The sequence below is a fragment of the Aegilops tauschii genome, chromosome 4, assembly GCF_002575655.3.
Source record: "Aegilops tauschii subsp. strangulata cultivar AL8/78 chromosome 4, Aet v6.0, whole genome shotgun sequence".
In the NCBI taxonomy this organism is placed as follows: domain Eukaryota; kingdom Viridiplantae; phylum Streptophyta; class Magnoliopsida; order Poales; family Poaceae; genus Aegilops; species Aegilops tauschii.
Genome location: NC_053038.3, coordinates 449,594,715 through 449,616,063, shown reverse-complemented (window position 1 = coordinate 449,616,063; position 21,349 = coordinate 449,594,715). Strand labels below are relative to the sequence as shown.

The window sequence follows — 21,349 nt, the reverse complement described above, 5'->3', positions numbered from 1 at the left end:
ATGTCTCCAACGCCTTCTTGCACGACCATCTCGCTGAGCAGGTGTTCTGTGAGCAGCCCACTGGTTTCATCGACGCCGAGCACCCTGACTTCGTGTGCTTGCTCTCCCGTTCTCTTTACGGGTTGAAGCACGCGCCTCGGGCTTGGTACCAGCGTATCACAGCCTTCTTGCAGTCTCTCGGATTTCGGTCCACTCGCTCCGATGCTTCACTCTTCGTGTATCATCAGGGAGTTGACACTGCATATCTGCTGCTCTACGTCGACGACATCATCCTCACGGCGTCCGCCCCCGACCTCCTTCAGCGGCTGACTGCTCGTCTTCGTGATGAGTTCGCCCTCAAGGACTTGGGGCCCCTGCACTACTTCCTCGGGCATCGAGGTGGTCCGACGGACTGAAGGCTTCTTTCTGCATCAGCAGAAGTACGCCCACGAGCTCCTGGAGCGTGCCGGTATGCTTAACTGCAAGCCGGCGCCCACCCCCGTCGACACGAAGGCGAAGGTCTCTGCTCTCGAGGGGTCTCTTGCGTCCGATGGAGCGTTTTATCGTTCTATTGTCGGTGCTTTACAGTACTTGACGCTGACTCGCCCCGACCTGCAGTACGCTGTCCAGCAGGTGTGCCTCCATATGCACGCCCCGCGTGACTCTCACTGGACTCTGGTGAAGCGTATTCTCTGTTACATACGCGGCACCATGTCTTTGGGACTCACCCTGACGGCCTCCGCCTCCACCGACCTCGTGGCCTACTCGGATGCCGACTGGGCTGGCTGCCCCGACACGCGACGCTCTACGTCAGGCTACTGCGTCTACCTTGGGCCCTCGTTGATCTCTTAGTCTTCGAAGCGGCAGCCCACGGTCTCCCGCTACAGTGTCGAGGCAGAGTATCGCGCCGTGGCTAATGTCGTGGCCGAGTGCTCTTGGATACGCCAGCTGCTCCAGGAGTTGCTTTGTGATGTTCACAAGGCCACTCTTGTCTACTGCGATAACGTCAGCGCGGTCTACCTCTCCGCCAACCCGGTGCATCATCGACGGACAAAGCATATTGAGCTCGATATTCACTTCGTACGCGAGCAGGTTGCCCTTGGCCGTGTCCGAGTTCTCCACGTGCCGACGACGCAACAGTTTGCTGATGTGATGACTAAGGGATTGCCTACTACCGTCTTCGAGGAGTTTCGGTCCAGTCTCTGTGTCTCCGGTGACGCTGCGGGGAGGTGTTGAGTATGTATTTTGTACTGCACGTATATTGAAGTTGTGGCCCACCTCCTAATCTTGTATAGTTAAGGTAGAGGCTTTCCTTTGTATTATATATACGTGCACCAGCACCCCAATCAATCATCGTATTGCAAATCATCTGTCTACCCCAGGCGCCACTAATGGAGAAAGTGGAAGCGGAGAGATCCACCTGGCCTGCCAATTTCTCCATGCAAGAAGCAGCAGCGACGGCAGTTCCTGCCCGTTCATCGAAGCTGCCAGGCGAACGGGAGGGCGGACCAGAGCTACACCAAGTGGAGGTGGCAGCCAACGCACTGCAGTGTCCCAAGGTGCAGTGCATGCATTACGAGTTTACCAGAGATTTCAGCACTTATGTTTTGTACGGATATCGTTAACTTTTTTATTTTATATAATAATAATGTATCATATTTTTCTTAGGGTGTGACCATATAACATCTAAATCTCTTTTTTTTAAGCTTTTTGTTTGTTTGTTTGTTTGTTTTACTGGAGAGCGACAAAAAAAAAATCAGTAACAACTGTGCGCTACCTAGGAATTGATCTTGTGACCTCACATTGGGAAATGACAGCTGCTACCGCTCCCACCAACAGCTATTAATGACAATGAGCAAACTGAAAACATTTAAGAACAGAGCACAGCGTGCAGATTAGAAAACATGTTTCAATTTTTTTGAAACTTTTCTTTTACAGATTGTGATTTATTTTTTAAAATGTCCGCTATTTTTAAAACACAAAATATTTTGAAAAAATTGAAATGTATTTTTCAAATGTGAATAAACTTTATAATTCCATTTTTTCTTAAAATAAGCACAAAATTTGGTATTCCAAACAATTTCTTCTCAAACAAAATTTGAAAACATGCATAACTTTTGAAAATCCCTAAACAATGTTTAGAGTGTGGGCATTTTTTGAAAAACATGAATAAATGTATTCTATTTTCATTTAATAAATTTTCAATAAAAAATTGTCAGCATAATTTATAAAATGTTGAAATTCTGAAATGTCCATGCATTTCAAAATAATGTTTGTGGTGTTTAAGAAATGTATTAGACAATGGGAAAAATTGTAACATTCAAAGAATTGTTCATGAATTTTTTAAAAAGAAACTTCACGCATTTCACAAAAATCATGACATTTTCTAGAATTTGTTTTATGCAACGTAAAAAAATGTTCGCATAATTATTTTAAACAATTTCATTCCATTTAGAAAAATGATCAGTATCAATTTGAAAAATGATTACCATGTATTCTAAAAAATGCTTGGGCATGTATTTGAAAAATTATTCATCATGCATTTCAAAAACAATCATTGTGTGTTAAAAAATGTTCACGTGTATATAGAAAAAATATAAAATGTTTATTACAAAAGTGGACATGTATTTGTAAAAAAAATACAACTATATAGGGTACTAGGTTGGAACTAGTTGCGTGTCGAGAGTGGACGTACAACTATGTCACGCATGAGTTGCATGTTTCGCTTGGAAATGGAACTGGGTCGGGTGGGTTTAAATATTGAGGTTGGACATGGAACTAGATAGGTGTCGGGGCAAGTTGCGTGTTAAAAAACAAAGCACACGCCTAGTTGCGAGTCAAAGGGTAAGCTTGCAACTGGGAGAACTATGAGCTGAGTTGCAAATTGAGGATGGACTTACAACTGGAACAACTACAAACTATGAGAACAGTTGCGAGTCAAGGATCGACTTGCAACTGGGATAAAGCAAACTACGGTTCCAGTTGTGAGTCAAAGGATGGATTTGCAACTAGGATGAAAGACAAAAACACAGGCACAATTGCGAGTCAAGGGTTGGCTTGCAATTAGGATAAAACAAATTACATGCCTAGTTGTGAGTCGAGGGTGGACTTGTATATAAAACAAGTATATAAAACAATGATACGAGTTGCAGGTTGAGGATGGACTTGCAACTGAGATAAAAACAAAGCACATCCTAGTTGCGAGTCGAGAGTGGACTTGCAACTGGGACAACAACATATTTTGGGCTCCAGTTGCGAGTCGAGGGTTGACTCGCAACTGGGACAACAGTTGCGAGTCGAGGATGGACTTGCAATTAAGACAACTACGAAACAATGAGCCTAGTTGCGAGTCAAGGGTCGGCTTGCAATTGGGATGAAAGAACATATGGTCCCTAGTTGCGAGTCAAGGGTGGGCTTGCAACTGCGAGAACTACGAGCTCAGTTGCGAGTTGAAGGTGGACTTGCAACTAGGACAACTACGCAACTACAAGCCCAGTTACGAGTCAAGAGTCGACTTGCAACTAGGATGAAACAAACTATAGTCCTAGTTACAATTCAACGGTGGACTTGCAACTAGGACGAAAGACAAAACACATGCCTAGTTGCGAGTCAAGTGGTGGGCTTGCAACTGGGAGAATTATGAGCCTAGTTGCGAGTCGAAGGTGAACTTGCAATTGGGACACCTATGAAACTACAAACCCAGTTGCGAGTCAAGGGTCGACTTGCAACTAGAATGAAGGAAACTATAGTCTGAGTCACGAGTCAATGGTGGACTTGCAACTGGTTTGAAAGACAAAGCACATGGCTAGTTGCGAGCTAAGACTGGGCTTGCAACTTTGATGAAAAAACTATAGCTCTACTTGCGAGTCAAGAGTGAACTTGCAACTGGAACAACTACACAAAACTACGATACTAGTTGCGAGTAGAGGATGGACTTGCAACTAGGAGAACTACAAACTACGAGCCGACTTATGAGTCGAGGGTGAACTTGGAACTCGGATGAAAAATAAGCTATGGCCCAGTTATGAGTCGAGGATACACTTTTAACCCGGACAAGCAACATAACCTGCCATTCGACTTGTACAACACACGCCAGATAAAATGGGCACACAAGAGCGCAAGCAGAAAAATGCTCGACAAAAAAACATACATACAACACGAACGAGCTGACAAATGAACAAAAAGAAACAAGGTGACACAGGAATACATTGGTTGACGACACAAGACCAAGATTTTGCACTAAAATTACAGGAGCAAGATCCAACTGATAAAAACCTTAGATGACTCATTGCTAAATCTCGTCTTGATAAAGTTTAAAAGAAATGGGAGACAGTGTCAAAATGAACCGATAAGGTAACGGTCGCGATAGAGCCTCTCTTTCCTTGTCTCTTCCAATTCTATGTCACGGCCTAGAAACAACACGGCGAAACGAGTTGCCAACATGCCGCGATAATAGGCCAAAAAAGTGAAGTCAATCGGGCTAAGAAACTAATGTGCGACAAACAAAACATCAACCAACGAGGGGATCGAGCACTTGCACAAAAGTTAAAGAAACTAAATCAAGTGATGACAAACTTAGATGAGACATCCTCAAAAATCATCTAGATGTGATTCAGAAATTCCATATAAAAATATCCACGAATTTGAAGGTTTCTACAATTTTTTTTAAAAATATATAAAAGAATGCACGAATTTGACAAGAAAAGAAAAAAATGAAAATAAAGAAAAAAACCATCATGGAACCTCTCAAACTTAACAAAACTGTGAAAACATGAGAACATAGACATTGTTCCATAATTAAAAGGTGTTCATGATTTTTTTTTCAAATTTTATAAAAAAAATATTCACAAAAAACCTTATTTATGAATTTGAAAAAAAAAGTAAAAATACAAGTGAAAAAGAAAATAAAATTAAATATGACAAAAAGAAAAAACGAAAGAAAGCCCGGATAGAGAACATAAAATAGAAAGAAAAAAAGAGAAAAAACAAGGTGGCTCACACGTGTTTTTTATATAGAGAAAATATGGCTTATAAGTAAAAAAATTGAGAGAAAGAAGTAATTTCCTCCGCAGAACTCTCCTCAAATTCATGAACAGACAAAACAAATAGGCCATGGATAAATACATGGTGAGGATAGAGAAATCTCAACAACTGCCAATCTCCACACACACAAAAAGAAACACAGTCAATGTTTAAAAAAACACAGTCGAAGAAAACACAAGTTATCAATGGTCCGCACAAACATTTGATCGTGCAGCCATAAAGACGTTGAAAAGAGCCCACGGCCCAATATACAAAAAAAAGGAAAACCAAAAGACACACAAAGCCCGAGGATTTGCTAAAAAAACAGAGCTCGTGGCTCACAACAACACAAAAAGATAAAAAACAAGCCAGCTGGGTCAACAAGGTCAGGTCACGTGAAACAAGAACACGTCAGTCTAGGGATAATAGCACGAATCTGAAAACTTCTATCCAATGGTTGGACATTTAGATGTGAGATAGTATATTGCATCTAGATGTGAAATAGCATTCCTGTTTTTCTTAACACGGTACAAACGCAGACGCTCATACGTATGCATAACACTCCTTCCTATGAACGCATACACGCACACCCTATTCTTATGAGCACCTCCGAGAGACTGAGTCGGCTCATAATCTTGAGGTTGACGAAGTCACCACAGATGCCTTCTTAGTCGATGGGAAAGTCTCCTCCCACTAAACGCACATCGCCGAAAGACCTGCAATAAATTCAGAAAAATGAGAGCACCAGTATCAAGTCTACGACTTGAACTCTAGTGGGCTACGGATACCACTGTGCTCCTAACCATCCAATCATAGGTTGATTCACTAATGTACCATGTTGGAATTATCTAGCCGTGACTACACTTAGATATTGTCTTTAGGCGTTTCTGTTTTCCATGTCTATTTTCCCTGCCATAACAGTGGAAACGCGGTGAAAACCGCTGCCATGGTAGCACTTTCGGTCTGTTTTTGCGCTTAGGTTAGAGCCAACAACGTGGTTAGTGTGGTCCCTAGCTAGAAAGATTGTAGCTTGATGTGCGCTCGCATCGTGGGTTGGTACGATCAGTCGTTGGGGCGAGCTCGATGACACGACTTCCCTTTCATCAGTGAATACGAGAAGAGAAAAACAAAAGTAAGTGTGTTGCACAAAACATCGTTTTCTACCTCTAGACATTGGTCATTAGAGAGAGAGGGTAGGGAAGAAGCTCATGCTTAGTTGGCATCAAAGCGAACCTAGGAGATGGTCGGAACAACCATCAATGGCAGGACGACACCGTCATGGTAACACCACGACGACATCGAGCCGAAGCAAATAATACACACATGAATGGTGCGCGACATCAACGAAGGCGCATTGTGGGCCATGCTCACCCGTACAAAGTATGGGCATTGGCCCCTACTCATGCAAGTCATGCTCGAGGGGGCGCCACCTCTGGGACGCCATTGAGAAGGAAACCATTGCCCGCAACGTCGACCGGTTAGTGCTCGAGGCAATCCTCCGGGGCATGCCACAAGAGATGATGGCCACCCTTCCTGCAAAGGAGGTGGACAAGGACGCGTGGAATGCACTCAAAACCATGTGGCTCGGGGTGACATGTGTCTGCGAGGCCATGGCGACGACCCTCGGTAAGTAGTACACCGCCATCCGGTTCAACAGTGGCGAGACAATCGACGATTTTGCCGTGCACATGATAGGTATGGTGAATTAGCCCAGCCTTTGTGAGCCGGTACTGGAGTAGAAGGTCGTCCGCAAGTTCCTCCTTGTAGCATCACACAAGTACTCTCAGGTTCCAAGCCCATCGAGACGTTGGTCGACCTGGACACATTCTCCATAGAGGAGCTCACCGGTGGACTGAAGCCAGTTGAGGAACGTTATGGCCTTGAGTCTAACGACTCTGATGGTAGCAAACTCCTACTCATGTAGGAGGAGTGGTGAGTGCACCAGAAGCACCACAATTCAGATGGACCGTGAGGCAGGAACTCGGGGAAGATTGATCGACGCTATGGTAGAGGACGCGGTCGCAGAAGGAACGCCGACCGCGTGAACTACAACGGCAATAGCCAGTGCGAGTGCTGCTACTGCGTTAAACTGGGCCATTGGGCCCGTGAATGTCACATGAAGGCGAGAGAGGAGGCTTACCTCATTCAGGCTGATGGTGAGGATCGAACACTACTCATGGCGGCGGTGGTGCCGAACTCCGCCACGACAGGTGAATCCGCTGCCGTGGCATCGTTTACGAAGGATCGACAACCATAGCATCCACTGCGGAGAATTATGGCTGTCATGGCAGGATTTCCCAATGCGGCACCGACGCTCGGGACTCGTGTGTACCTCAACAAGGAGCAAACACTCATGGAGTTCCGCCGTTCTGCTGCTGACACCAACGAGGTATGTTTCCTAGACACCGGTGCATCAGACTGTGTGACAGGGATTCCTCGGTTTTAATGGATCTTGATGAGAAGGTCTCAGGCACCGTCAAATCTGGCGACAACTCCCTCGTCGACATCCACGGCAGGAGCACAGTCTTCTTTGTTGTCTCTGGAGGCCAACATCGTGCACTCACCGATGTGTATTGGATCACTTGGCTCCGGAGCAACACAGTGAGCATTGGGCAGCTCGACGAGAACAGAAGCCCCACACATGTTGAGGACATCTTCATGATCGTGCATGACTATCAAAAGAGGATCATCACCAAGGCACCTCGAGCCCGCAACAAGTACATTGTTCCTTCACTGATTGTGAAACCGGTGGGCCTTCTAGGTCATGCCGACGATAACGTGTGGCTCTGGCACATGAGATTCAGGCATCGACATTTCTAGGGCTTGAATGCCTCGCCCAACAGACAATGGTGTGTGTGCCATGCCACACATCGAGCACCCCGAGCAACTCGGCGACGCATGCCTTGCCGAAAAGCAAAAATAAGCATCTTTCCCACAAGCCACGAGCTATTGTGCGCCGGATGTGCTCGAGCTCGTGCACGGTGACCTTTGCGGACCAGTCTTGTTACCGACGCTGGGAGGAAAGTGCTACTACCTCCTCTTCGTTGATGACCACAACCACTTCACGTGGATCATCCTCCTCCTCACCAATGACAAGGCGGTGACCGCAATCACACGTTTCAAGGCGTGTGCTGAGGTGGAGTCAGGACGCCCTCTCTGCACCTTCCAAATGGATCAAGACGGCGAGTTCACCTCCCCGGAGTTCACCACATACCGCCTGGACAACAATGTTCAACACCACCTCAATGCACCCTACTCCCCACAACGGAGCAGGGGTGTAGAGCGGTGAAACCTAACGGTGGTTGGCATGGCGCAAAGCATTCTCACCGCGATGAGCATGCTGACTGAATTTTGGGGAAAAGTCGTGTCGATGAACGTCTTCATCCTCATCATGTTTTACGCCTGGAGCGTGGAAGAGTAAGAACTCCCTTCGAGGCATGGTACAACTACAAACCAGACGTACATTTTACGCGAGTGTATGGTTGCAGGGCTCACGCGATGGTCACGAGGCCAAACTTGAAGAAGCTTGAGGGCCGTAGCATGTTGGTGGTCATGCTCGGAGACGAGCTAGCCTGACGGAGATGCTTACGGCCTCTATGACCCGGTGGCAAAGCGCGTGCTCATCTCGACGTGGTCTTCGAGGAAGGTCACACATGGACCTGGGACCACAACGCGATCAACGAAAATTATAGCGACTTCACCGAGAAGTACATGGTGCAGATGGGAGCGAGCAGCGAAACCGCTGCCATGGCAAGTGAAACCGCTGCCACGACAACAACTTCAGGCAGAAGCTCTACCATGGCAAACGAAAACACTACCATGACAACAACTCCAACTGGGATGACAATGCCACGCAGTTTCCGCTGCCATGGCAGGAAAATCGCTTGCCACAGTTGCAATATTTGTTGCCATGGCAGCATGCAACCACAGCTACATACGTCCAATTTGTGGCACCGTTGTCAAGGTACACTGACACCTTGGACACTGCCAACAGCCCCACCAATGCTCACCAATTCTCTCGCATCACCGGTCTTCTTGAGGATGCAGAGGAATAGCATGGCTGCGCCGAGCCGCTGGTTCTCTCTGAGGAACCAACCTCCTTCGCCGAGGCCAACCCTCATGAGTAGTTGCGTCGCACCATGCTCAATGATATGGCATGCATCGAGGAGAATAGCACATGGTCCCTAACCGATCTCCGTGCAGGGCACTATTTGATAGGACTCAATTGGGTGTTCAAGGTAAAAAAGATACGTTGCTGGCATCGTGATGAAGCATAGGCATGACTCATCGCAAAAGGGATATGCCCAATGCGAGGACGCCAACTTCGACGGGATCTTTGCGCCCATGTCGAAGCTGGACTCAGTGCGTCTTCTTGTCACCATTGCTACAAAAATTGAGTGGAACACCTCTACATCAAATTCACTTTCCTCAATGGAGAGCTCATAGAGGAGGTGTACGTCGCATAGCCTCATGGTTTCACGTGTGAAGGGGATGGAGCACAAGGTGTTGCGCCTAAACAAGGGGTTGTATTGGCTCTGTCAAGCTCCTGTGCATGGAGCCTGAAGCTCGACACCACGCTCGCGTCGCTTGGCTTCTACTGCAACCTGTTAGAGCATCTTGTATACATGCATGGTACGAACGACAAGCGACTCTTACTTGGGGTCTATGTCGATGATTTAATCTTCACCAGTGTAGACACCAACGAGGTGGAGCGCTTCAAGTAGGAGAAGAAGAAGAAGTTCTAGATGAGTGACCCAAGCCTTATTAGCTACTACCTCACATTGAGGTGAAGCAAACATGGTCTCGTATCATCTTGTACCAAAGCTCGTACACCGGCAGGCTTCTCGCTAAGGCCAACATGGAGGGGTCCAATCACGTCTTGATGGATCCTCCCATGAAATTGAGCAAGGCAAGCTCGAACCCATGATAGATGCCACATTCTACTGCCTCATCATCTGAAGTCTGTGTTACCTCGTTCACATCCAACCGAACATAGCGTTCACCGCCGGGCATGTCAATCGCTTCATGGAGGTGCCAAGGACCGAGAACCTCGCCTCCGTCAAGCATCACTTCCACCACATAGCAAGAATGAGGAACATTGGGTGTAGATACGCCGCGGGAGAAGATTTGCACCTGCTCGGGTATAGCGAATCAGACATGGCTAGCTAGCGACATTGACGGTGGGAAACGAAGCACTTGCGCTTTGTTCGCACTCGGCGGCAGCCCAATCACCTGGCAATCTCGGAACCAGCAGGTGGTGGCCTTGTCATTGTGCAAGGCGGAGTACATATCACTGCGATGTCTGCGACGTTCCACGGAGTGTGGCTGAATCACCTGCTACACAATCTTCTCGAGAGCAGAGACGACACTGCCACCATTGTTGTGGACAACAAGTCTGCAATTTAGCTTAGCAAGAACCTGATTTTCCACGACCAGAGCAAGCACATTGAGGTGTGTTTCCACTTCATCCGTGAATGCATCAACGCTGACAAGATCAATGTCGAGCACATCAACATCGACAAGCAGCCCACGAACATCTTCACCAGGCCTCTCAACCCCACCAACACCAAGCACCAAGAGCTACGCTGCATCTACATATGGTTGAGGTCGAGTAGAAGGTCACAACTAGCTTGGGAGAGTATTTTGGAATAATCTAGCATTGACTAGACGTAGATAGCGTATTTAGGTGTTTTCTATTTTCCCTGCCAATGGAAGTAGAAACGGGGTGGAAACGATTGCCCTGGCACATGGCAGTACTTTCAGTCTATTTTCCATTTTAGGCTTCAGTTAGAGCGAGAGGACGAGGTCTGTGCGGTCCCTAGAGAGACTGTAGGCAGCCTGGTGCACACACGGATCATGGGGTGGCACGACCAGTCATTGGCAAGCTCCACGACATGATTTCCCTTTCTTCGATGAATAAAAGGAGAAGAGCAATGCGCAAAAACATTGTTTTCTACCTCTCGCCATTGGTCTTTAGCTCAAGTGTGTGTGTGTGTCTGTGTGTGAGAGAGCGAGAGAGAGAGGGAGAGAGAGAAGCTTGTGCTAACAAACTCTGGCTTGGAAGTCTTGTTCAGGTTCGATGCTAGAAAAGCACTGGAGATGTTGCGTGGGAAGCGCCTGGTGTTGGTGGGGGACTCCATTGGAAGGAACCAATGGGAATCCATCATGTGCTTGCTGAGAAGGGCGGTCTTGGATCCAACGAGGATTCGTCAAGCAGGTGGCCGCAGGTTTAACAAGAAGAGAGGATATTACAATTTCAGGTTTTTGGTTCGTATCATATGTCCCTCTATTTCTTACAAGGGATGTGCTTTAGTACATTTCATTTTACAAAAAACATTAGGACTTCCCATGCAGATTAGTGTCCAAGATTAAGGGGGTGTTTGGTTCAGGGACTTTTTAGTCCCAGAGACTAGAAAAAGTCTCTAAAAAGTCCCTGGAACCAAACGGGAGGGACTTTTTCTACAGGGACTAGAAAAAGACTCTACTAGAGAGTCTTTTTTGATTAGTCCCTGGGACTAGAAAAAGTCCTAGGACTTCTGAACCAAACACCCCCTAAGATTTATTCTCTTATCGCAAAGGGTATTATAGTCTAGTTTTTACGCGGGCCTCCTCAATTCACTCTTTATTACTCATTCATTTCAATGTAAGATGAAATTATTTGATTTATGCATGTAGGACTACAACTCCAGCGTGGAGTACCATATGGCTCATTTCCTGGTGAGCGAAGGCAACAAGAGAGGTGACAACACAGAGACGTTGCGGATTGACACCATTGCTCGGAGCTCAACGAAATGGATAGGTGCGGATGTGCTTGTGTTCAACACTGGTCATTGGTGGTCTCATCGCAAAACCAAAGCTGGGTGAGATAATGTTTTTAACAAATGTTTGATAAGATATTGAAATTGCCAAGATGTATATACATACTGGAACGAACTTTATGCACCCGGGGTTCGCGTGATAAATAATGTTTAATAAAGAAACTAAACTTACAAGTATATGTTTCCAAACTACCAAGATTAGAGATGTTTGATTATTTTTCATGTCGTGGAGGGCGTTTTAGAATGCTGCAAATGCGTAAATTCTGCACACATTGATGTTATGTTGTGATGATCCTAGCTTTCTGTGTGTATTTGAAGGGGATGGTTTTCTCATGCTACAGATGTGTTTTCGTGTTGCTGTGTATGCCTTTTTCAAACCCCGCTTACTACGCAACAACCTTTTTTAATCGGTTGATGCAATGGTTGATTTTTTTTGCATGTCTTGATTTTGTTGCTTCATGGACATGTTCAAATGTTGCAACATCATTAATTACATGTTTTCTATGGATCGTCTGAGCAAGTGTTGCGGCGATGTTGCTTGGATAAAATGTAAATGTTGAGCACGGGTATGTTAGTGTTGGAATGGTTGGATGTTCCAAATCTCATATTGTAGTTAGATTTTCTTTCGTCCCGCCCACTCATGTGCAGGTGCCTTTTCTTTGCTTGCAGGGTGAATTATTACCAAGAAGGGGATGCCGTCCATCCCAACCTAGAAGCGAACACGGCTTATCACAGGGCTCTAACCACATGGGCGTCGTGGATTGACCACCACATTGATCCGCTGCGAACGCAAGTTTTCTTCCGGACCTCGGCCCCAGCGCATTACAGGTTAGCGAGATCGCCACCTCGGATCACAATCTATCTATCACGGCATGCGTGAGAGCAAAACTAACACAATATGTCGCTGGTTCTAGAGGCGGAGAGTGGAATTCAGGGGGGCACTGCAGGGAGAGCAGGATGCCCATCGATGGTGTCGCTCATGCGAGGCGGCATCCGCCGGTGCCCGAGAAGAATGCCATCTTGGAGCAAGTGGTGAAGCAGATGAAGACCCCCGTGACGATCATGGACATCGTGTTTCTCTCTGGGCTTAGGGTAGACGGCCATCCGTCTGTATACGGGAGGAAGGGGAAGAAGATGGGAGGAGTTGAGTCGAGCATCCAGGATTGCAGCCACTGGTGCCTTCCCGGAGTGCCGGATACGTGGAATGAGCTATTGTTCTACCATCTAGCAACACCCTCGCAAAAGCACTGACGACGTATACATTTTTACGTGAATAATATAATTTGTGCACGAAAGAGCTTGCGCGAGGCTCATTTTCGTGTACCCCTCTTTTTTTTCTTGTGACACAAAATGCATGATGGAGCTTGTATCCAAGGATATATGAAGACCTAATAATCATCATATGGAACGTTCTCTTTGTTGTCTCAACAAATAGGTGAAACACCTGGTAGGCATCGGCGATAATCATGATTGAGCTTCATCACCAAGCAATAGAACAGCAAGGTGGTTCGGTTTCCAAGAAAAAAAATCACAAGGAGAGAAAAAACCAAAACAATAATCCTACATCACCTTCTTAATCTACTCCCCACCCCCACCCTCACCCCCCCCCCCCCCCCCCCCCAAACAAATTGCGGGGTGGGGCCCGGGCCGTTTTTTCATCGAATCATAACATGCCAAACTAGCTTTCACGAAAGATTACATTTGACTATTACGTAGATGTAACAAAGCCCAACCCAAACGGTCGAGAGTAGTGCATTCGATGACTATTTTTTTTTCTGCACGAACACCGCGTGTGTTTATCAGGGGCCCACCATGTGATGTTTCACAAATCGATGGACGCGGATTGAGGGTGACCTGTGTGAGGCCAGGTTTTGCCCTTTTTAGACAATGGGACGGGGAATAACCTGACATTTTATTTCTATTTCAGGAAAGGGGGCACTCTGTGGCCAAAATAGTGCGGCGCGCACTAGCTAGGCACGTCCTTGCAGTATTAGATTAGTTTTTGTTGCACGAGCACCGCATGTGTGTTGCTACAGCCAACCATTATAGTAATATTATACAGTTGTAGGTAAAAGACCATCCCTTTATGCAAAGGCCAGTACTCGCGCCGGCCCGAATTTGGGCCGGTCACCCGCGAGCCATCGGATCCCCACGCCCCTGACCGTCAGATGCGTTCCCCCATCGTCTCTTTCATCCCCCGTTCGCATCTCAAAAAACACAAAGCGCAGAAAAACATGGCGGCCCACCCTCCTTTCCCCGCGCAGTGCCCGTTCCTCGACCTCATGCTAGGTGGCCGGACCGGCCGCCGTCGCCGCCCTCGCCCCGGTTGCTCGCCGTTGACGCTCATCATCATCAAGTTGCAAAAAAAAGGTTGTATTTTAACTTTTTTGTCGCGTTCCTGTTGCAAATATGGTGGCTCCTCAGCGCCGACCACGATGCCATTCCTCGCCGGAGCTGCCCCACCCCAAGTTGCAACATCAATGGGGTTGATAGTGTTTTTCGCAGCCGAAAAGTCGGGGTATAAAAACAAAAATGCTGGTTCCAGCAAAAGTAGAAGACTGTGGTAGCAAAAAAAAATGTTGGTTCCAGCAAAAAATAAATACGGTGGTAGCAAAATTCTGGCTGGTTCCAGCAAAATCAAAAGAAGGTAGTAGCAAAAATTCGGGGCTGGTTCCAGCAAAATCAAAATGAAGGTAGTAGCAAAAATCAGTGCTGGTTTCAGCAAAAAGGAAATATGGTTGTAGCAAAATTCTGACTGGTTCCAGCAAAATCTAAAGAAGGTAGTAGGAGCCTGGTTCCAGCAAAAACCAAATACGGTGGTAGCAACAATCGGGGCTGGTTCCAGCAAAACACAACCACGGTAGTAGCAAAGTGGTACACAGGTTCCAGCAAAAATAAACTATGGTTCACCAGCATCTTGGCGTGGGATCACCAGCCAAAAACAATCTTTGCCTGTGCGCAACAAAACTTCCTACCAGTTCCAGCAAAATTTATTGCTGGTCCCAGCAGTTCTCGACGGCGTCTGGTTCCAGCATCGGTCGAAACTCGCCGGCGTGCTAGTTCCAGCACCGGACATAACCGATAGCAGCACCGGAGATCGCTGGTTCCAGCACTTGGCGGAGCAGGTGGTAGCATCAAAACTTGCTGGTTCCAGCACCCGGCGGAGCCGGTGGTAGCACTGAAACTCGCTGGTTCCGGAACTGGACGCAGACGGGCGGCGCACTCGCAGCTTGACCCCTCCACCACCGTGGACGCAACATCCCGGTCGCCGCTCGCCCGTCTCCCGTAGCAACACCCCGGTGCCCTCCCTTCACAACTCTATCTGCAACCGCCAGAGCAGTCGATTCGATGCCTTCGGAATCAACACATGAGCGGGATGAGACGGGCAGTGCAGCAGCAGAGGAATCCATGGCGATGTGCTCTGTGCTATTCGCTTTTGGAAGGAGGGATGAGGTTCTGGTAGAGGGGAAGAATGAGTGGTGGAGCTCAGCTCACACAAGGGGATAAGGTAAAGGCGCAGGGCGGTGTGTGGGGCCTAGCTACGTGTCCACTTGCGCGGGGCTGTGAGGCGCACGATTAAAAAATGATCGCACGAAGCGCGTGCGACCGGCCGAATCTTTAGCCGGTCTGCCGTAGCTAAACGTTTTCCTTACGCAAAAGGCATATATATAATTGCCAATAATGCACTACTGCAACCACCATCTGCTGCAACCACTATCTGGGTGATCTACAATTATTCATCACAGTGGAGGTGGGTGGAGTCCAGCAGGGTTAAGAGGCAGAGGATGTGAATATGTGACACAAAATTTCGCGCCAAGAACAGATCAGACAGGCCGTTGCTCCACGCCTCCCCGTGACTTCTTGCCGATCAGCATGGATACGGCCTGCGGCAGCGACCCGCCGCAGTCGAAGAAGGTGTGCGTCATCGGGGCCGGCATGGCCGGGCTGGCCGCGGCGCGCGAGCTGCGCCGGGAGGGCCACGACGTGACGGTGCTGGAGCAGAGCGGCGACGTCGGCGGGCAGTGGCTGTACGATCCGAGGACTGACGCCGCCGACCCGCTCGGCGTGGCGGCGCCGGTCAAGGTGCACAGCAGCATGTACGCCTCGCTCCGGCTCATCAGCCCCAGGCAGAGCACGGGCTTCACCGACTTCCCCTTCTGCCCCAAGAGCGGCCGCGACGACCGCCGCTTCCCGGGCCACCGCGAGGTGGACCTGTACCTCAAGGACTTCTGCGACGCGTTCGGGCTCATGGACGCCGTGAGGCTCAACACCAGGGTCCTGCGCGCCGCCATGACGCCGGCGCGTCGGTGGGCGGTGAGATCCGTGGACCTCGGCGTCGGGGAGTGCGATGGTGCCGACGAGAAGAAGTTGGACGCGTACGTGGACGAGGTGTTCGACGCCGTCGTCGTCGCCACCGGCCACTACTCGCAGCCAAGATTGCCAAGCATCAAAGGTAAGTAAACCAAAGCTCCATCCATAGTCGTCACGGCCGGACTTCATAATCAGTCAACCCAACAGCCAACACTACCGAGTATGTAAGGAAGTACAAAATTATAAAGAAGAACATGTGCAGGCATGGAGACGTGGAGGGGGAGGCAGATGCACAGCCACTCGTACAGGGTGCCGGAGCCGTTCCGCGGCGAGGTGGTGGTGGTGGTCGGGTGCGGGGAGAGCGGCAAAGACATCGCCATGGAGATCCGCGGCGTGGCCAAGGAGGTGTACCTCGTCGCCGGGTCCATGGAGGCGGTCACCCCAGGCCTGTCCAAGGTGCTGGCCAAGCACAGCGCCAACCTCCATCTCCGACTTGAGGTACGTACACATTCGACACAACGGAGGGAACCGGTCGATTAACCAATATAATGAAATGCGCCGTTCATCCCGGCCGGCCCGGCAGGTGGAGCGTCTGTGCGAGGACGGGCGGGTGGCGTTCAAGGACGGCGGCGGCTCCAGCTCCAGCGTCGCCGCCGACACGGTCATCTACTGCACGGGGTACAGCTACTCGTTCCCGTTCCTCGAGACGGGCGGGGCGGTGACCGTGGACGACAACCGCGTGGGCCCGCTGTTCGAGCACGTGTTCCCGCCGTCGCTGGCGCCGTCGCTCTCCTTCGTCGGCGTGCCGAGGAAGATCTTCGCGCCCCGGTTCTTCGAGATCCAGGCCCGGTGGGTGGCGCAGGTGCTGTCCGGCAGGCGGGCGCTCCCGGCGGAGGAGGAGATGCGTCGGTCCGTGGAGGAGTTCTACCGCGCCAGGGACGCCGCCGGCGTGCCCCGCAAGTACACCCACGAGATCGGCAGGCGGGAGCCCACGGTACGTACTCTACTACGTGACCACGCCACCAAGCTGCTCATCGATTCGCTGATCGTCGTTGCTTTGATTGGCGGCGTGCGTGCGTGCAGTACATGGACGATTTCGGGGAGAAGTACTGCGACTTCCCTCGCGTGGAGGGGTGGAGGCACGAGCTGCTGGGGTCGTTCGTGCGCGGCATGATGGAGAACCTCGAGACCTTCCGCGACGACTACCAGGACAGCGACTCCATCCACAGGGCTATGCAGGAGTGGCATCTCTCTTGTGTGCAAAGCTCGCCACCTAGTTGCTGCAGCTACGCAGAGTCACAGGCAGCCGTCCCTGCCCAGCTCGTCTCCGTCAACCAGCACAATGATTAAAAAGGAAAACTAGGCATAGGCGAAGTGGCTGGGAATTTATCGCCCTACGATAAGTCCCGAACGTTTGAGATTTGCGTCTTTTTTGTAATTTACATACGCAAGGGATAGTAAGTTTAGTTGGTAAGCACGACAATTCCATCCTCAGTTTATTTTTATATGGCAACTTATCATACGTCGATAAATACCATGCTTATCATTTCCATATTTTAATTGAAGAAAGGTACAATAATGTATTTAAATGCCTCTGAAATAATCATCTAAAATAACTAAGGCAAAATTAATTATTTTAAATGAAAAAAATGCATTGTTCACATGTCTCGGGCAATCCTGGCCCAGAAACCGGTCTGGCCTCGGTATGACTAGCACTTGTAGTACTCAGCCACGGTTCATGTTTTTCTAATGAAAGAAAGCAACACTGTTTTTTATTTATTTCATTAAGAGGTGTAGAGAAAACATTGTACAAGGAATATCATTAGGAATCACAACGAAAAGAAGAGGGCTGCGTCGAGATGCAACCGGGCAATCGCTGAAAGAAGATAGACAACAAAGGGCCATCCTCCTCCATAGTTTACACCAATGGGATGCTACGCGTGAACACCACCACCACCACCGTAGACGAAGAGTTCCAATCCGCCGTGACCAAAGCATGATGCCTCAAAGTTGTTGGCACAAACGGAGGGTAGTGAGTGACCGAGTCCACACCCAGATGAAGATCCAAGCACATGTGGGGCTACAACACAACAGATGCGGCGCCAATAAAATTGACCGAAATCAAGGAGTCAAGTCCACATTATATTTGAATCGCTTCACCATGCACACCCACCATCATGTTCGCATAACGAAAACTCCGACACCTCCTGGGTCTGGCCTCTTGGTTGGGCCTTATGTCATCATGGGCCTGCCAAGTGGGGAATTACCTCTTCATTGGCCCCCAAGTTTATTATGGTTTCGATACAGAAACTGACTGATCCCTCCTTTGAAGTAGATTCCAGCTGGCCTTAAGACTTGAGATCCGCAAAGTTGCTCGTGAAGAGATCTTGACGGACTCTAAAGAGCAAACCTGTTAAAATTTTAGTTAAAAAGGTTAAGGAAAAGGTTCGGTGATACTCGATCATCTCTCGGAAGAGGGTGACTAGCGACCCAACTGAGGGTGTATCATGAAATTCGGGTGAAGATGCTGACACCTGTGTAACTCTTGAGGAAAGATGCCAACCATTTTCCCAAAGGAACGTCCTTTAATCGTCGAAATCAGATCCGAACCCGCGAACTTCAGCATTTGGCTCTTTATTTAGAGTCCAATCCATGCCATAGAGGATACTGAATTCGCACCTTGTTACGGGTGTCGTCGTGTAATCTGACAACTGTTGGGGGACGCAGTAATTTCAAAAAAATTCCTACGCACATGCAAGATCCATCTAGGTGATGCATAGCAACGAGAGGGGAGAGTGTTGTCTACGTACCCTCATAGACCGAAAGCGGAAGCGTTATGACAACGCGGTTGATGTAGTCGTACGTCGAAGGTACAGCACCTCCGCGATCTGCACACGTTCAGCTCGGTGACGTCCCACGAACTCTAGATCCAGCTGAGGTCGAGGGAGAGTTTCGTCAGCACGACGGCGTGGTGACGGCGATGATGAAGTTACCGGCGCAGGGCTTCGCCTAAGCACTGCAACGATATGACCGAGGTGGAAATCTATGGAGGGGGGCACCGCACACGGCTAAGACAATTGTCAACTTGTGTGTTCTAGGGTGCCCCCTGCCCCTGTATATAAAGGAGCAAGGGGGAGGCCGGCCGGCCCTATAGGCGCGCCAAGGAGGGGAGGAATCCTCCTCCTGGTAGGAGTAGGATTCCTCCTTTCCTAGTCCTACTAGGAGGGGGAAGGAAGGAGAGGGAAAGAGGGGCCACGCCCCCCCTCCCCTAGTCCAATTCGGACTCCCTTGGGGAGGGGGGCACCACCTCCTGGCTGCTGCCCTCTCTCTCCCCCAAAGCCCACTAAGGGCCCAATAACTTCCCGGGGGGTTCCGCTAACCCTCCGGCACTCCGGTTTTATGAACACTTCCGATGTCCGAATATAGTCGTCCAATATATCAATCTTCATGTCTCGACCATTTTGGGACTCCTCGTCATGTCCGTGATCACATCCGGAACTCCGAACTACCTTCGGTACATCAAAACACATAAACTCATAATACTGATCGTCATCGAACGTTAAGCGTGCGGACCCTATGGGTTCGAGAACTATGTAGACATGACCGAGACACATCTCCGGTCAATAACCAATAGCGGAACCTGGATGCTCATATTGGCTCCTACATATTCTACGAAGATCTTTATCGGTCAAACCGCATAACAACATGCGTTGTTCCCTTTGTCATCGGTATGTTACTTGCCCGAGATTCGATTGTCGGTATCTCAATACCTAGTTCAATCTCGTTACCGGCAAGTCTCTTTACTCGTTCCGTAATGCATCATCCCGCAACTAACTCATTACTCACATTGCTTGCAAGGCTTATAGTGATGTGCATTACCGAGAGGGCCCAGAGATACCTCTCCGACAATCGGAGTGACAAATCCTAATCTCGGTCTATGCCAACTCAACAAACACCATCGGAGACACCTGTAGAGCATCTTTATAATCACCCAGCTATGTTGTGACGTTTGATAGCACACTAAGTGTTCCTCCAGTATTCGGGAGTTGCATAATCTCATAGTTATAGGAACATGTATAAGTCATGAATAAAGCAATAGCAACAAACTAAACGATCATCGTGCTAAGCTAATGGATGGGTCAAGTCAATCACATCATTCTCTAATGATGTGATCTCATTAATCAAATGACAACTCATGTCTATGGCTAGGAAACTTAACCATCTTTGATTCAACGAGCTAGTTAAGTAGAGGCATACTAGTGACACTCTGTTTGTCTATGTATTCACACATGTACTAAGTTTCCGGTTAATACAATTCTAGCATGAATAATAAACATTTATCATGATATAAGGAAATATAAATAACAACTTTATTATTGCCTCTAGGGCATATTTCCTTCAGCCTCCCACTTGCACTAGAGTCAATAATCTAGATTACATTGTAATGATTCTAACACCCATGGAGTCTTGGTGCTGATCATGTTTTGCTCGTGAGAGAGGCTTAGTCAACGGGTTTGCAACATTCAGATCCGTATGTATCTTGCAAATCTCTATGTCCCCTTTCGACACTTGATGACGGATGGAATCGAAGCGTCTCTTGATGTGCTTGGTTCTCTTGTGAAATCTGGATTTCTTCGCCAAGGCAATTGCTTTAGTACTGTCACAAAAGATTTTCATTGGACCCGATGCACTAGGTATGACACCTAGATCGGATATGAACTCTTTCATCCAGACTCCTTCATTTGCTGCATCCGAAGCAGCTATGTATTCTGCTTCACACGTAGATCCCGCCACGACACTCTGCTTAGAACTACACCAACTGACAGCTCCACCGTTTAATATAAACACGTATCCAGTTTGCGACTTGGAGTCATCCGGATCAGTGTCAAAGCTTGCATCGACGTAACCATTTACGACGAGCTCTTTGTCACCTCCATAAACGAGAAACATATCCTTAGTCCTTTTCAGGTATTTCAGGATGTTTTTGACCGCTGTCCAGTGATCCACTCCTGGATTACTTTGGTACCTCCCTACTATACTTATAGAAAGGCACACATCAGGTCTGGTACACAGCATTGCATACATGATAGAACCTATGGCTGAAGCATAGGGAATGACTTTCATTTTCTCTCTATCTTCTGCAGTGATCGGGCATTGAGTCTCACTCAACTTCACACCTTGTAACACAGGCAAGAACCCTTTCTTTGACTGGTCCATTT

The 21,349-nt window shown here is 48.4% G+C and overlaps 1 protein-coding gene and 1 pseudogene across 1 annotated transcript; both read left to right on the top strand.

Annotated features, from left to right (window-relative positions):
• Positions 1-450: 450 nt before the first annotated feature.
• Positions 451-13,070, top strand: LOC109754550 (protein trichome birefringence-like 6; annotated as a pseudogene).
• A 2,353-nt stretch (positions 13,071-15,423) lies between these two features.
• LOC109754538 (flavin-containing monooxygenase FMO GS-OX-like 8) lies at positions 15,424-17,662 on the top strand. Its single transcript, XM_020313445.4, has 4 exons — positions 15,424-16,272; positions 16,393-16,628; positions 16,714-17,124; positions 17,214-17,662. The coding sequence occupies exons 1-4, from the start codon at positions 15,693-15,695 to the stop codon at positions 17,478-17,480; spliced, it is 1,494 nt and encodes a 497-aa protein (XP_020169034.1). The 5' UTR covers positions 15,424-15,692; the 3' UTR covers positions 17,481-17,662.
• The last annotated feature ends 3,687 nt before the right edge of the window (positions 17,663-21,349 follow it).